The sequence below is a fragment of the Bufo gargarizans genome, chromosome 7 (genome assembly GCF_014858855.1).
Source record: "Bufo gargarizans isolate SCDJY-AF-19 chromosome 7, ASM1485885v1, whole genome shotgun sequence".
Classification (NCBI taxonomy): Eukaryota; Metazoa; Chordata; class Amphibia; order Anura; family Bufonidae; genus Bufo; species Bufo gargarizans.
The window spans coordinates 148390698-148406715 of record NC_058086.1 but is presented as its reverse complement, the minus strand read 5'-3'; the positions used below and the strand labels follow the sequence as shown (position 1 = coordinate 148406715).

General features: G+C 45.2%; 1 protein-coding gene across 1 annotated transcript in view; it reads right to left on the bottom strand.

The window, feature by feature from the left end:
- Positions 1-16018, bottom strand: part of RGS5 (regulator of G protein signaling 5) — a 147148-nt gene that overhangs the window by 64726 nt on the left and 66404 nt on the right. The window contains exon 3 of the mRNA XM_044301736.1: positions 3805-3866. Within this exon, the coding sequence (XP_044157671.1) occupies positions 3805-3866 (62 nt within the window). The remainder of the gene's footprint in view (positions 1-3804; positions 3867-16018) is intronic.

The window sequence follows — 16018 nt, the reverse complement described above, 5'->3', positions numbered from 1 at the left end:
ACCTATGGACATAGGCACCACTACATAAGAGAAGAGTGCTAGCTAAACTACTGTATATACAATACTTTTTGTTAGGGTCTTTTCTACTTTATTGTGTCTAGGAGTTTCTGGGACCTAGAATTGCTGTTTATAGAATATACAGTATCTAGGTAATGGCATATTTACACATTGCATTTTTACACCATGAATTGGTGATGTTTTCAAAATGTGTAGCAACTCACAACTGGCAAGTTGCCACAATGCCAGAATCATTAACAAATTCCAACAAAGCTATAAGTTTAGCAATTCTAGGGTTGTGGCAACTTGAGAGCCATACTACTACCCCATTGAGTTCCATTATGTCCTGAGGCTGCGATGCTTATTGCAGCCCAAGTTTCTGTGTAGGCTAATAGGTAGGGGCCAAATGATTACCAGATCTGAACCTATACTTCAAAGATCACCTGACCACAGCAATCTTTGGTCATGCAATACATGTCGAGGCCAAAGTTTCCAGTTGGTCCCAGCATTATCCCAATGGTTTAATAAATTTTCGACGTGTGGAGGATGGTTGACAACCATATTTTCCTCTATATTGTTCTTTTATGTATCTATAGTATCCCTGTGTTTTAATTCCCATGGTTGATAAAATGGGGACCATATACTGTAGAGTGAAAGGAAAGAAGCTTGCCCAAGTAACACGTCTGTATTTTCCCCAGAATGGGGGTGAGAACTATGGGGCTCACCGTAGCGATCACAGCACAAGAGCTCCACAGAAACACTGCAGACAGCCTTGGAATGGCCCACAGGGGAATAGGTAAATCCCTGGTGGGCCTCATCAGTTCATCACACTGTGCACAAATGGAACATGTCCCACACCTTTTCCCAAGGACCTGCCCTCTAAAAGTCAATACAAGGCCCTCATAATCTTGTAGCCACTTGCTGCTGCCACTGTTTGAGCAAGTAATATTTTATGGAGCTTCACAGTGGGTCCTAACAATGTATTTTACTGGTGAGCCCCAGACACCCCAGTCGGACACTGACTGCAGAAGCAGGCAACTGGGAACTGATCTTGAGAGTAAGATCCAGTCATGTACTCGGAGAGAGAGAAGTGTACCTCTGTCTCTCAGAGCAGAAACCTCTATGCTTATGTGGTAGCAAACATGAGTTGTGAACCTGCTCTCCCGTTTTCCTGCTCTCTTATCCATCCTGAAAGAGTGAAGTGTATCAGCTATGGTGACAGTGTATCACACCAGAGAAATTACAAGCTTTGTTCCTCCACCAGACAGACGCGCAACCATTACGACTGTGTGCCTCTGTCTGTCAGAGTAGAAACTGCTATGGTTATGTTCTAGCAAACATGAGTTAGGAACCTGTTCTCACATTTTCCTGGATTTATTTGAGGTGCACTAAATAACATTATAGCTAGAGAAGCAGTACAGCTGGGTTCACCCAGTTTCATTGTGGTACATGCTGGGCAGTGGGAAAATTGGCCATCTTAGTTGTGGTATAGATGGAAAGTCATGGTGATCCCATCTACCAACCACAGCCTTTCTAGTGCCATCGGCTATATATATATATGACCCAAAATAGTCCATGTACTAAAGCTGACAATATTAAATATGTTAGAAGAAAGCAGTAAATAACACAAGTAGCGTGAGAACCTACCCACGTTTTCCACTTGTTTCAGATAATTCATATCACATTGACGACTCTGTGGAGACCTAGTGTCGCAGTAAGGATACTAGGTAGCATTGACTAGGCACCGTGCTTTGTATAGGAGTTCAGTGGGTTTATGTAACACATTAGGTTGATTATTATTACAGGTTGTCACGTAAACAGGAGAATTTCAATCCATTATTATCATGGTTAACAACAGTATATGTGGGAAGTTTTCTCCCTATAGGGTGAATAATGTGCTATTTCATATAATGCAGTCCTTTCCTTGTCCTTGAGGATAAATGAATGGTAACTGCTGAGCTGTTTTATAATTCATTTACAGCAAAATATGACAATTTGCTGTGAAAGGCTCTGTAATCTATCCTGCGCTGCCAGCGGGCAAGTGATCAGGTCACGTCTGTTTTTGTTTGAGCAATTAAGCTCAGTAAATATGACTCCTTTGTGCGACAGCCGAAAGCAAATTAACAATGGATCGAAAAGCATAATTTAATGAAGGGAGATATTGGTGGAGAATTCCTGCCAGACCTGGAGTGGCTGTCTACACTTAGCTCCATGTGAGATTAGGATATCATCATACATTTATATTTAGTGCAAACAGATCTGTTTAAACTGCGTAAATGATAAATAAGTTATTTTTTTAATGGTTTTATACCATTTTAGTCAACTTCTAACTCGACATGAAAGTAGGGGTATGATGTTGAAGGCAGTATTAAAAGAACAGAGGGGGGAAATATAGTAATTTGTGAAGCATGTGGATGTCTTATGCTGGGGAGGGGGTTAATGTCTTTAATGACCGTGATTTTTTTCTTATTTCCATTTTCATCCGGTGATAGCTTTTATGGACTATCGAGCTGGAATGTAGCATTAAGTAAAATGTGAATCTTAAAATAGGTAGTTTTCTGCATCCAACAATTATGCAGCAATGGCATAACTGAAAAAGTAAAATATAATCATATATGGCAGAGAAAGTGCGGTATGATTAAGCATATGTGGCCATAGTGTGACTAATAATATATAATTGTAATAATTTATTAACATAACTAGGCCGCTGGGAAATGGTCTCACATACCACTATGGACTGCATTGAAATATACAGTTTGGTATTTGAAAACATTTCTGGGCCCCCAAAAAAGAGACTTAGCACCCCCAAGCAATACTTTAGTTATAGGCTTCAAGGGAATATGTCAGCAGAAAATGACCTATTGTTTAAATCACGTGTTTATATAGAAAATTGAATTTTAGTGAGTTTTGTTTTAATTTTCCATGTCACTAGCTATGTTTATAAAATGCAACTAAAATCACGCATTTTTCGTACTGGTCACTAGGCCTTATATGTGCTGAGATTTCCTGTTCTGTACAGGTCACTTTTCATTAGTCATCGCATTATCATCACAGGCATAATTACAATGACAGATAACACATCTATATAGATAAGGCATTATTCACCAATCAAAATAGATGATATCACAGCTTATCTGTTCCCTCCTGACCTCTGCACAGGTCACAGAGCATGCCTAGAAAACTCTCACATGTAAGTCAATGAAGTCCCCTCCTGACTATTGTGTCTATGGTCCATGTGGTTGCTCTCAATAAACGTGAAGTTTTGATACATTTTAGGCTTAGTGGCCAATTTAACAACTGCTTGATTTGAGAAAATATGATTTTCAAAATATAGATAAATATATAATTTTTTTAATGGAAAATGTAAAAAAAGAGCAACAAAAATTCTAAAAACATGTTTGATGTAAAATTGTAAATTCAAACAGTAGGTCATTTCCGTATGACACATTTCTTTTCATCTTGTGAATTTGAAGTGACTCACATTTTCGGCAATTGAGTCATCTCTGTTGAACCCTAATGAAACATATGTGTAATGTTTACTACTAGCTAAAACTATGAGCACCAAATCATATCAGGATTCTGGACGGCCCCTCTTAAACCTTTCCAGGAATCCAAACCAGGACAGGGTCATCTCAGAATAGAGAACAGGAAGGTCTGGATATTCCAGCTAGAGAAATATGCCTCGTGTGGGAAAAGACTTGAAGCTATATGGGGTCAATGGCATGGATCATAATGATGCTAAGTCTTTGCTGATGGGATGCAGACAGGAAGCTGAGGGAAGCAGAGAAGAAGGAGATGGATACTCACAGCTGTTCTGAACAAGCTTCTCCAGAGAATCTTTCCATTGCGCGGCCTCGTCTACTGGTGGTCTGGTAAAGGAAAACCACATAAAATAAACCATTTGAGCTCAACAGGGTCCAGATAATCAGGATGGTGACATTATAGGTTCACCTATATAATGGAGCTGCATTAAGAACAGTCTCCTAATATAGTCCTAAATGTATTATTAGTGATGATGTCTGAAAATTAAACAGGGGACCCTTCATAACCACTGGGATTCTAATGAAAAAGTAGGAAATAGTTGGAAATGGTAATGTTCATAGGTAAGCACAAGTAAGCAAAGGCTAAGCTTCCTAGTTCCCTTAAAGTATATATTCCTATAGCAGAGATCATCAACCTTCGGCACTCCAGCTGTTGTGAAACTACAACTTCCAGCATGCACCTTTCACTTTTGTGGGAGTTCAGAGAACAGCCAAGCAAGTGTACATGATGGGAGATGTAGTTTCACAATACCTGGAGAGATGGAGATCGCTGATCCCTATGCTATAGGTTTCAGCTAAGAATGCCTCCAGCCAGTGTACCTGGAGATCCCAAAATAGGACAAAGTAGAAAACAACTGGAAGCCAGGAAGCAATATACTACTGCCTTTTGTTTTTGTGAAGCTTAAAGATGGCCTCTCAGGGGTATGACTATGTAATTTATTTGAAAAATCTGTAATTATCAAAATGTTAAGAAAATTGCATTCCAAGAGCTATAACTTTTTTGTTTTTTCATCAATGTACTTGTATTGAGGTCTTATTTTTTGCAGGACAAGTTATAGTTTTTAATGCACCATTTAAGTACATGTAATGATTGATTCAAGCAAGCTGTTTAGCTAAAACCGCCTTTGTTTCCGTCAGTAAAAAGGCGTATTTGTGGTCACTAACGGGTTAAAAATAATCATTTTTTTTTTTGTAATGACCTGACTCTCAGTAGGAGTCAGGTCCAAACTTCCAGTAGAGCAGCCCCTGACATGTACGACAGCATACAGTAGAGCCATAAGATCACGAATAGTTATTGCAAGACTCTCAACGCCCTTACTGAAAAGAGTGCTCTATAATGTATATGTAGTATATGTAGATAGCTGCTCTACTACTATATACAGCACTGATCTCTGTAAAAGCCATACGCATGGGCGAATTGGCCATAGACCATACAGGGAAATTTCCCGGTGGCCTGATACCCAGGAGGCCACTTAATCCCTCCTCTTGCCCATCAGTAAGGTACATAATATAGGAGGCATCAGGCATTTATGCACCTGGCCAGTGGCCGCAGGTGCCCTCTTGAATTCCGTTATATTGCCATCCTCCAGAGGATGATACAGCTTCGTGCTGTGGTGTTGGTGGCAGTATTTTGTGCTGCACTATGGTATTTGGTTTCAATTTATGATATGGGGGCACACCAAATAAATAAGTGCTACAGAGTGCCCGCCGTGGTATCAACAAGAAACCATATACAACCACCAAAGAAAGAAATACCACATCATGGTAAAATATATAATTTATTCAGACACAACAACTCAAAATTAAAATCATTGTCTACAATTACAAAACTGTGTGTGAAGTATGCATCTTGTCCAACACACCTCTGCAACCATTACGTTCAAGATTAGAACAGATATATGCCTCCAAGATAGTACAAAGTAAGTGAATAAAACATAGAAAAAAATTATGTATAATGCACAATACCTATCAGATGTTGTAGTAAGCGGACATGGTATGCAGATAGATACGCCCCTGAGGAGGCTAGTTTAAGCTGGCGATATGCCTGGGGCGTATCAATCTGCATACCATGTCCGCTTACTACAACATCTGATAAGTGTTGTGCATTATACATCATTGTGCATTGTGCATTATACATCATTTTTTGATGTTTTATTCACTTTGTACTATCTTGGCGGCATATATCTGATCTAAAATGGTTGTAGAGGTGTGTTGGACAAGATGCATACTCCACACACAGTTTTGTAATTGCAACAATAAATTACATTTTTGGGTTTTTGTGTCTGAATAAATTATATATTTTAACATGATGTGCAGCCTTTATATGTGGTATTTCTTTCTTTGGTGGTTATAAATGGTATTTGATTCTGCTGAGGTGCTATTTTGTCATGCACCACAGTAGGTTCCTGGCCCTGCCTATTTCTATTTGTCCCGGCTTTTGTCAATTTGGATCTGCCTACAACATGAGGCCACTTTTAGTTTTTTTCCAGGGTCAGTTTAAATTCCCAGTCCGCCCCTGTCCATAAGATTTCATGATCACAAGTGAGCCTATACACTATAATAGCTGTCGGATGAACAATCGCTCTCCCGTTTCCCTCTCATCTTCCCCATACACATAAATATTAGGCTTGGCCAAACTTGTCTGTGTATTCTATGGGGAGAGCGGAGGAAGCCGCTGCTAGACAGTTCAGGCAGTGGCTTACCTCTTGGAAGAAGGACTCTCGAAACTGCTGTATATGGATGGATATCAGCATCCTGCCTAAGCTGCTTCCTGAAGAACAAAAAGATTGGGCAAAAATATTCATTTCGCCCAATCTTTGTCTCCCCCAACTTCATCTGTCAGGGGGGAGTTGCGAGTTCCCCATACATATCAGTGAGTCAGCAGAACCCACTGCGTGTGTGTATGGGCAGCTTTACACTGTACGCTACCAGACATGATGGGAACTGCTGGACAGCAAGTTTGAACCCAAATCCCGGGGTCAGTCAGGACATTGGATCATTTTTTATGTTACAATTTTATAGTTGTTTTAATTGAATGCTTGAACAACGAAAAGTTTTTTGGGGCAAATAAAATAGATAGTCATATTCCCATGAAAGGTCTGCTTTAATGTGAGTGACATCCCCAAGGGAGAGGCAAAAATGAAGTAGACTTATTGTATAGATGTCAACTAGATCTGGACATAGAGTAGGACTTTTCTATGTGCAAAGATTCCTAATGGGGTGATTGAAAAATAGCTTTTCTAAACCAGATAACTGATTCTCCGTCATATATTTCTTTGCTAAACTGGAGGTGAACATCCTTCAAGTGGAGCTCTACCACAAAAAAGACTGCTTACATGTTTCAAGTCCTCACAGGATTGTTAATCATGGCTATGGGCCTGGAGCTTCTCCTGTGCATCCACACTTACGGGACACATATACAGAATCCTCTGCTATAGCGGTGGCTTCCAGTGTTTCCAGTTTGTAGAAATTGTCTTTTAGGGAAGTGGTGTTAAATGGGTTGTCTCATCATGGACAATGGGGGCATATCGCTAGGAGAATGGAGCCCCGCAAGTGAAGGAGGGCACACTGCGCATGTGCAGCCGCCCTCAATTCATTTCCTATGGGGCTGGCGAGCGCTGGCTCAGCTTTCTTCTGTCGGCCCCATAGAAATGAATAGGAGCAGGAGCAGCGCATGCACGGTATGCTGCCATTCACTACTATGGGGAGCCGGCTTTGCGGTGGCCGGACCGTAGTCCTCCAGCCACCACCTTGCAGGGCTCCATTCTCTATATAGGTGCGGGTCCCAGCGGTGGGACCCTCATCTATAAGACAATGGGGGCATATCCTAGCGATATGTCCCCATTGTCTATGATGAGACAACCCCTTTAATGGTGGACACATAGGTGGGGTCATTTACCAAACTGGTGTAAAATAGAACTGGCTTAGTTGCCCATAGCAACCAATCAGATTCTACCTTTCATTTTCCAAAGGAGCTGTCAAAAATGAAAGGTGGAATCTGATTTGTTGCTATTGGCAACTAAGCCAGTTCTACTTTACACCAGTTTGATAAATGACCCCAAGGGTGTTTTGCTAGCGTTGTCACAGTTTCTATATTTCCCATAAATAATAAGTATCTTTCCTTTTACTTGTTTTTTCCCTCTTTCAGACTATAAGGCACAGAAGAGAATCTCAGTAACGATACGTTCTCCCCAGTTGTTAATATAATCATTTTTATTAAAAGAACATTTGAAAAGACACATTTTGCTTATCATTGTCCTCACACGGGAATCATTACATGTGACTGTAATTGACATATTAGCCTCAGGTCTCAGCCAGCAGCTGGAGAGAGGCAAAAAAATTAGATGTTCTGTGGGATATTTCACAGTCATCCAATAATTGCTGCACAATTGAATTAAAGAGGTACCAAAAGCCACATTATTCAATAAAGCTGCAATTTAGGGAGGTGTTCAGAGCAATGAGAGACACAGATTCATTATTTATGCAGAGCTCCTGCCATGGGCCATCAGAAAGAAGTCAGCAGCACGTCTACCAGGATATAAGAGAGCTCCTCAACAAGTAACAGTAATGGCGGGATATGCGTCATATAATATGATGATACTGGATCTAATAGCAGCAATGTGTACAGAGTGCACTGCCTATAAGGATTGGAAAAAGCAAAACATATTAAGATTTCTCAAGGGTAAAAATTAGAGTTGAGCGAAACGAGCTTCGGATGCTTAATCCGAAGTCGCTTTGTTCAAAACTTCGGATTAATACTGTGCGGAGATTCGTTTCCGTACAGTATTATAATGTATGAGCTCCGATGAGCCGAAGTAAGTTATTCCCAAACAGTATTGAGCGAACTTGTGTTTTAGGTTCGGCGTCTAAAGTTCGGGTTCAGGTTATCGAAGAATCGCGTTATGGATTCTAAATTCCGTTATGGTTCGTGGTAGAGGAATCCATAACGCGATTCTTCGATAACCCGAACCCGAACTTTAGACGCCGAACTTAAAACACAAGTTCGCTCAACACTATTCATGAAGTCTCATGTGACTTTGTTGAATAACTTCGGTAGTTGATTTTTAAAGTGGAACAACTACCAAAGTTATTCAACAAAGTCACATGAGACTTCATGAATAGTGTTGAGCGAACTTGTGTTTTAAGTTTGGCGTCTAAAGTTCGGGTTATCGAAGAATCGCGTTATGGATTCCTCTACCACGGACCATAATGGAATTTAGAATCCATAACACGATTCTTCGAATTTGCAAATAACTTTCTTCGGCTCATCGGAGCCCAAACATTTTAATACTGTATGGAGATGAATCTCCGTACAGTATTATTACGACTTCTGATCAAGCTTCCGAAGCTCGCTTCGCTCAACACTACTAATTATCATGAACACAGGGCTGGCTCCAGGTTTATCTGACCATTGGGTGACAGAGACACAATGGGCCTTAAAGGGGTTATGCCATGATTTATGTAGAACATTTTAATCAGACATCATATAGTACATGGCAATACCTTCCTACCAAAGTTAGAACCAGTCCTGTACCTCACATGGGTCCAGAGATCTCCACATTCACTGCTTCAATTGTTCTGCTAGATTATCTTCAACCGGGAGGCATGTCCTTTCTGCTGCAGCTCTCCCCCTGTTACTGCCACAGCTTCTAACAGAACCTATGGCTGGTGGCAGAGGAAGATTTAAACTGAGTACGTTCGACCAGCAAGGTGAGATGGACAAAAATAATCTGGATCAATGCTGCAGAACTGGTTCAACTAAATGGTGCTACAATATGCATTTTCTGTACATTGCTATGTATGTAGCTAATTTTAAAGGGATGTTTCAGGATATATAATAAAAAGTTCTAAACCTTTCTAAAATACTGTGGGGGAGATTTATGGAAGTGTCTAAAAATGTAAAAAAAAAAAAAATTTTGACAGTTTTCCTTCATTTGCTTCTTGTGTTTTAGAACTACTTGAAAACATTTGGATCAATTAGTGTTGATCACGAATATTTGAATCGCAAATTTTTATCACGAATATTGGCACTTCGAGAATTCGTGAATATTTAGAATATAGTGATATATTCATAATTTTGAATATTCGAGATTTTTTTTTTTTTAAATAAGTACACATGATCCCTATCTGCTTCTAGCTTGGGGGCCAAGGAGAAGGCTGCAATATCTTTCACTTTAAGCTACTTTCACACTGGTGTTTCTGGGTCCGCCTGTGAGATCTGTTTCAGGGCTCTTACAAGATGCCCAAAACGGATCAGTTTAGCCCCAATGCATTCTGAATGGATAAGGATCCTTTCAGAATACATCAGTTTGCCTCGGTTCAGCCTCCATTCCGCTCTGTTGATGCAGAGCCAAACGGATCCGTCCTGACTTACAATGTAAGTCAATGGGGACGGATCTGTTTTTACTGATGGTGCAATTGAAAACGGATCCGCCTCCCATTGACTTTCAGTGCAAGTCCAAACGGATCCGTTCTAAACGGATAAAAGCGTTTGCATTATAGGTGCAGATCCGTCTGTGCAGATACCAGCTACTTTCACACCTGCGTTAGGTGTGGATCAGTCTGGTATCTGCACAGACGGGTCCGCACCTATAATGCAAACGATGGGATCCGTTCAGAACGGATCCGTTTGCATTACCATGAACAAAAATATATATATACATATTTTTTTTCATGATAATGCAAACTGATCCGTTTGGACTTACACTGAAAGTCAATGGGAGGCAGATCCGTTTCCAGTTTCACTCCTGCGTTAGGTGTGGATCCGTCTGGTGTCTGCACAGACGGGTCCGCACCTATAATGCAAACGCTGTTATCCGTTCAGACGGATCCGTTTGCATTACCATGAACAAAAATCTATATATATATAGAATTTCCAGGAACTCAGGAATCCGTAGATGGCCAAGTAAATTGCCGTTTTGATGATGGAGTTGGTATCTGTTTCAAGAGGCGTGGCGTCCAGTAAGTCGGATAATGCTTTGAAGATATGATTGACTATGGATAGCCTCTGGGCTGGACGTGCGGGTTCCGTTTCCTGAATACCTCTGTGTATGGATTTGATCTGGTGCGAGGACATGAAGCTGATGTTATTGGGGTGTGTGATTAGCATATGATGTTGAAATGCCAGTGAGATATAGTTTGATGGTGTTGTATGACATGATTTTGAGGTGGCAAAAAGAAGCCAACCCCGGAAGAGACGTCATGACAAAAGGGTGCGTGATGTTGTGTTCCAACAGGACCTGTTGAATGGTGTGAACGCTCTGTCGTGTGTTCTATGTGTATCGTCTGATAGTGCTAAGCGGGACAAAGACTGGCTATGCCGCATGATGCCTTCTAATCCAGAATGAGCTGTTTGAAATGATGGAGTGATGGAGGCCGTGGGTGACGCTGATGGGAGAGCTTGATGAAATGCCTGAAATTTGACGCGAGACAGACTGACAGCTGCCGTATGCCCACCCCCGGGACATGGAAACAATGTGAGAAGAAATTATTGCAAGCGGCCAACCAAGGAAGTCTCCGCAGAAACCTCACGATTGGGAGAGATTTGGAACGATCCTGTTGATGAACTGGCAGGTCGTATGGTTGTCTGAATAGCACCGGACCGACATGTTTGCCCCTGAATGACCCCACGCTACGGCAGCCGCCCCGATGGGGTAGAACTTATAAAGCGCTGAGGCAGCGGAGAATCCCTCCAAACCCCGGACCGCAGGAGGCCAGCTGCCCCACAGCCAATCGTTCCCAAAAAATGGCCGCGAAGCCTGTGGTAGATGCCGCATCTGACCAGATAGAGGGGGAAGAGTCCGACGGCTGAGGGAGAAACACGCCCCCGCCACTCCAGGTGGACAGAAATCTCCCCCACATGCCCAGAGCTGCCTGCAGCGTGGGCATTTAGGGACACCCCGTGCGAGTCGTGTAGGAGAAAGGGGAGAGGTGCAGGAGCCGTGATATAAATGAGCGACCCCGAGGTGGATGCGCATGGCAAAGATCAGGGAGCCCAACAGGGACTGCAGTTCTTTGCGGTTGCCGGTGCTGAGTTGAAGGTAGTTGACTATGTGGGCGAGAATGTCCTGGATCTTCCCGGATGGCAAACTGGCTTGCATTGAGGCTGAATCCAACTGGGTACCCAGGAAAAGTGATGACCGTGTCTGGCCCTTCTGTCTTCTTGGTGGCGATGGGTACCCCAGGTTCCTCCTCCGGTATTATGTGCACCGGGCTGACTTCTTGGTCCTCCAGGCTAACGGTCGACGTGATCACTGGCAATCCGGCCGGCGCCGGTGACGCTGCCGGTGGTGGCCCTGCCAAGGAGAGGGTCGCAGTGACTGATTCCAGCCTCTCCAACCTGGCATTGACTTTAGACATGGATGACATTTAGGGAGGACAGCATGGTATGTATATCCCCTGTGCAGGACTGGCTAGGTCCTTCCCCTGCCTCCCTGTTATCGATTGGCGTGCTCAGCAGCCGGAAAAGCTCTGCTTCCCTCGCCGTGGCGGGGAAGGGAACATGCAGTCACCTTAACTCCGTCGTTATGCGCGGGATTGTCCAGGATCTGATGGGTGCTGGACTGGCTAGACCGTCTCCCTGGGTAGCAGTGACGGATCTAGCAGGGGTGCCAGGTAGGGAGAAGTTCTCTATCCCTTCCAGAGACATGGTAAAACAAAACAGTTGATTAGCTTGGGGAAACACAGGATCGTGCTGGCAAGCTAGCTAGGCCGGATGGCGAAAAATTATACTTGCATGGTGACAGATGAGGCCCTGCTAGTTGCCAAGCGGCTTTGAGAGGCTCTACCTATGATTTGGCGCGAGGGGATAATGAGGCCACTCGAGGTAGCGGCAGGATCGTTGGCCTCTCGGTGACTGTAAGACAGGACTAGGGGAAGGGAGTGACAGGTGAGGCCCTCTCTATGCAACATGCGAGGCGGCTTACTAACGAGATGGCGCGTTGGGCAGGTGCCTCCGTACGTTTGAGGCGGGGTGTCGGCCTCGCGGGACCCCTAACTACTGGCGAAGCCAAAGAAGGGGGGGGTACCTAGTGGGATGATGGTGGCCCTAAAGCCAGCACGCTGGCCCTAACGGGACCGTCCGAAATGTGAGGAAGATTTTGGTAAATGAGCAGGTGAACGTACCTGGTACCAAGAAAAAATTCTCCGGCTACACGGTAGTGTAAACAGTATAGGTTAACCGCCTAAAACACAAGGGGGGGGGGGGGGTAGACATGACAAAGCTCCGACCCCTGCTTGCTTGATGGCGGTGATGGCGTGATCTATGGTGGTGTATTGGAGTGAGAATTCTTCCGATGGAATGAGGGAGTTTAGACTGGGGTCGGCTGACCCGTGTGGTGCCGATAAATCGATGATTAGCCTCTGCTTCTGGGAAGACTTCCCGGTGACGATGCCAATGGGATTGGTGCGCCATGTGGTGAATGGGGGTGTCTTGAATGGTCCTAGCACGAAGCCCTCTGCGACTTCCAGGGCTATGAGGGCGTCAATTGCGGTGGGGTTGCCTTGGGCGGATAGGAGATTTGGACATTCCAGGGTACCTGTCGGCATGTGCAGGATGCCCGTGTGGAAGCCTTCGGTCAGACCTGACACCAGGAAATCCGTGAGATGTCTGGATGGGTGCTGAGACATGAATGCTTCCAGAATGTCCCTTTTCAAGTGCTCCGGTATCATGTGCGCCGGGCTGACTTCTTGGTCATCTGGGTTGATGGATGGCACGGCCACTGGCAACCCGGCTGGTGCCGGTGGCGCCGCTGGTGGTGGCACTGCCAAGGAGAGGGATGTGGTGACCGACTCCAGCTTCTCTAACCTGTCGTTGACCCTGGACATGGATGTCATCAAAGAGGCCAGCATGGCGTGTATGTCCCCCGTGCTGGACTGGCTGGGTCCTTCCCCTGCCTCCGCGTTACTGGCTGACGTGCGCAGTAGACGGAAAAGCTCCGCTTTCCTTGCCGTGGCGGGGAAGGGAATCTGCCGTCTCCTCAATTCTGTCGTGATACGCGGAACTGTCCAGGATCTGATGGCTGCTGGGCTGGAAAGATCGTCTCCCTGGGCTAAGGTGATGGATCTGGCCGGAGTGCCAGGAAGGGAAAAGTTCTCACTTCCTTCCAGAGACATGCTAAAACAGAATAGTTTGTTAGTGTGGGGAAACACCGGATCGCGCTGGCAAGCTAGCTATGCCGGATGGCGAAATAATTAAGCCTAAGATGGTGACAGATGAGGCCCTGCTAATTGCCGAGCGGCTTGAGAGGCACTATCTATGAGTTGGCGCGAGGGGTTGATGAGGCCACTGACGTGGTGGCAGGAGTGTGAGGCCTCTCGGTGACTTGTAAGACAGGACTAGGGAAAGGGAGTGACAGGTGAGGCCCTCTCTATGCAACAGCGAGGCGGCTTACTAACGAGTGGCGCGATGGGTGGCTGCCTCCGAGCGTGTGAGGCGGGGTGTTGGCCTCGCGGACCACTGACTGATGGCGGAGCCAAGAGGGGGATACTCTAGTGGGATTCCGATACCCCTAATGCCAGCACGCTGACCCTAACGGGATGGAGTGAAATGTAGGAAAAATAGACGATTGAGCAGGTGTACGTACCTGGTAGCCAGAAAAAAATCACAGGATACGTGCAGCGTAAATAAGAATGAGCTTGACCGCCTAAAAGAGGGGTAGACAGAAGTGTTATGACGAGAGTTTGACAGCGGTCTGGACGTTAGCATGACCTGAGAGGATTGCGCCGTGAGTTGCCATGGTGACCCGGTATGGTGGATGTGGTGTGAAATGTAGAAAAGAAGCCGGGGGTAGTTTGACTGTGATGATTACTTTTATTTATTTTCCATATGGCGGGTTTTCTTTTTTTTTTTTTTTTTTTTTCTCTGTGGCTGGGTTTTGTTTTCCCATATGGCGTTTTTTTTTTTTTTTTTCTAAGTGGCGGGTTATTTTTTTTTTTTCCATGTGGCGGGTTTTTTTTTTTTTTTTTTTTTAAGTGGCGGGTTTTCTGTTTTCCATATGGGGTTTTTTTTTTATTTTTTATTATGTGGCGGGTTTCTGTTTTCCCATATGGCGAGTTTATATATTGGTTTTGTTTTTGTTTTCCTCTATTTTCCCATGCGGGTGTTCTGGTGCTGTGTGTGAACGTTTGAGGTTTGAGGATGTGGCGCCCCCCTCCTGAAGGTGCTGGCTGATGGAGGGGAGCGGTAGCCGAATCTTGAGGTGCCTGGTGCAGGGGTGTATGTGCGGCACCCCTCGGCTCCCCCTCCCCCCCGCACAGCGCACGTGCGCGGCATCCGGCCGGCCGCCGGTCACTGCGCATGCGCCGCGGCCGCGCACGCGCCGCGCCCCCCCCCCGCGCATGCGCAAACCGGGCGTCGGGACGCGGCGGACGCCATTGGCAGCGCGGCAGGAGGACGGAGATGCGGGGAAGAGAGGGACCGCGGCGCTGGTGCGGTGTGTGGAGGGGGAGCATGGAGCGGTCGGGTTGCGGTGAGCCACTGGTGACTGTGGGAAGGCGGGCGTGCCGCTGAGCTGGGCGAGGGGAGCGACTTATCCAGCAAAAGTAACAGAATGGTCCCCGCAAGTGACAGCATGAAACATGTACATATTTGTGTGTGAGGGGAAGGAAAGTGTGGGATGATGGTGAGGAGGGGAACGGCGTTGGAGGCTGCCATGGGGACCCGGTACAACGTGTTTTGGCAGCGCTGGGAGTGGGGATGTGGTGTGGTGACCGTGTGCATGCATGATCGGAAAACGTAGCAACATGAAACCGTGACAGGAGTGAAACTGTGACATGGTTTGACAAGGAAAAAGTGAAATGAACGAGCTGGTACAGGGGCAACCGTGAGGCCCTGTGCTGTACCGCAGACATGAAATGATAGTGACTTGTAACGAGAATTTGTGACATGAGTGCAAAGTTTGGTGAAATGAAATGAGCCGGTACAGGGGGCAACCGTGAGGCCCCAGCTGTACCGTATGGATGACTCATAGTATACCGGGCAAAACTTCCAAGACTCAGCAACTCGCAGGTAACTCTCCAGTAACTCCACCAGCGACTTCCTCCTTCAAAGTTCAGACCTCGGACGGTGCAGGAGTCAGGTAGAGGGGTGCCCTAAATAGGCTGGAGGCGGACCTCAGCCCCTCCCACAAATCCAGGCCAAAGCCTTCACACATACATTTTTTTTTTCATGATAATGCAAACTGATCCGTTTGGACTTACACTGACCCTGCTTTCACACCTGAGCGTTTCCCAAACGCGCGTTTTTGACGCGCGTTTCTGACGCGCGTTTTTTGTAATAGTAAACGCGCGTTTGACGCGCGTTTGTGTCATTGACTGCAGTGTCCTATGGCCACAAACGCACGTCAAAACGCCCCAAAGAAGCTCAAGTACTTGTTTGAGCGTCGGGCGTTTTACAGCGCGATCGTACACTCTGTAAAACGCCCAGGTGAGAACCATTTCCATAGGGAAGCATTGCTTTTCATGTGTTGAGCGTTTTACAG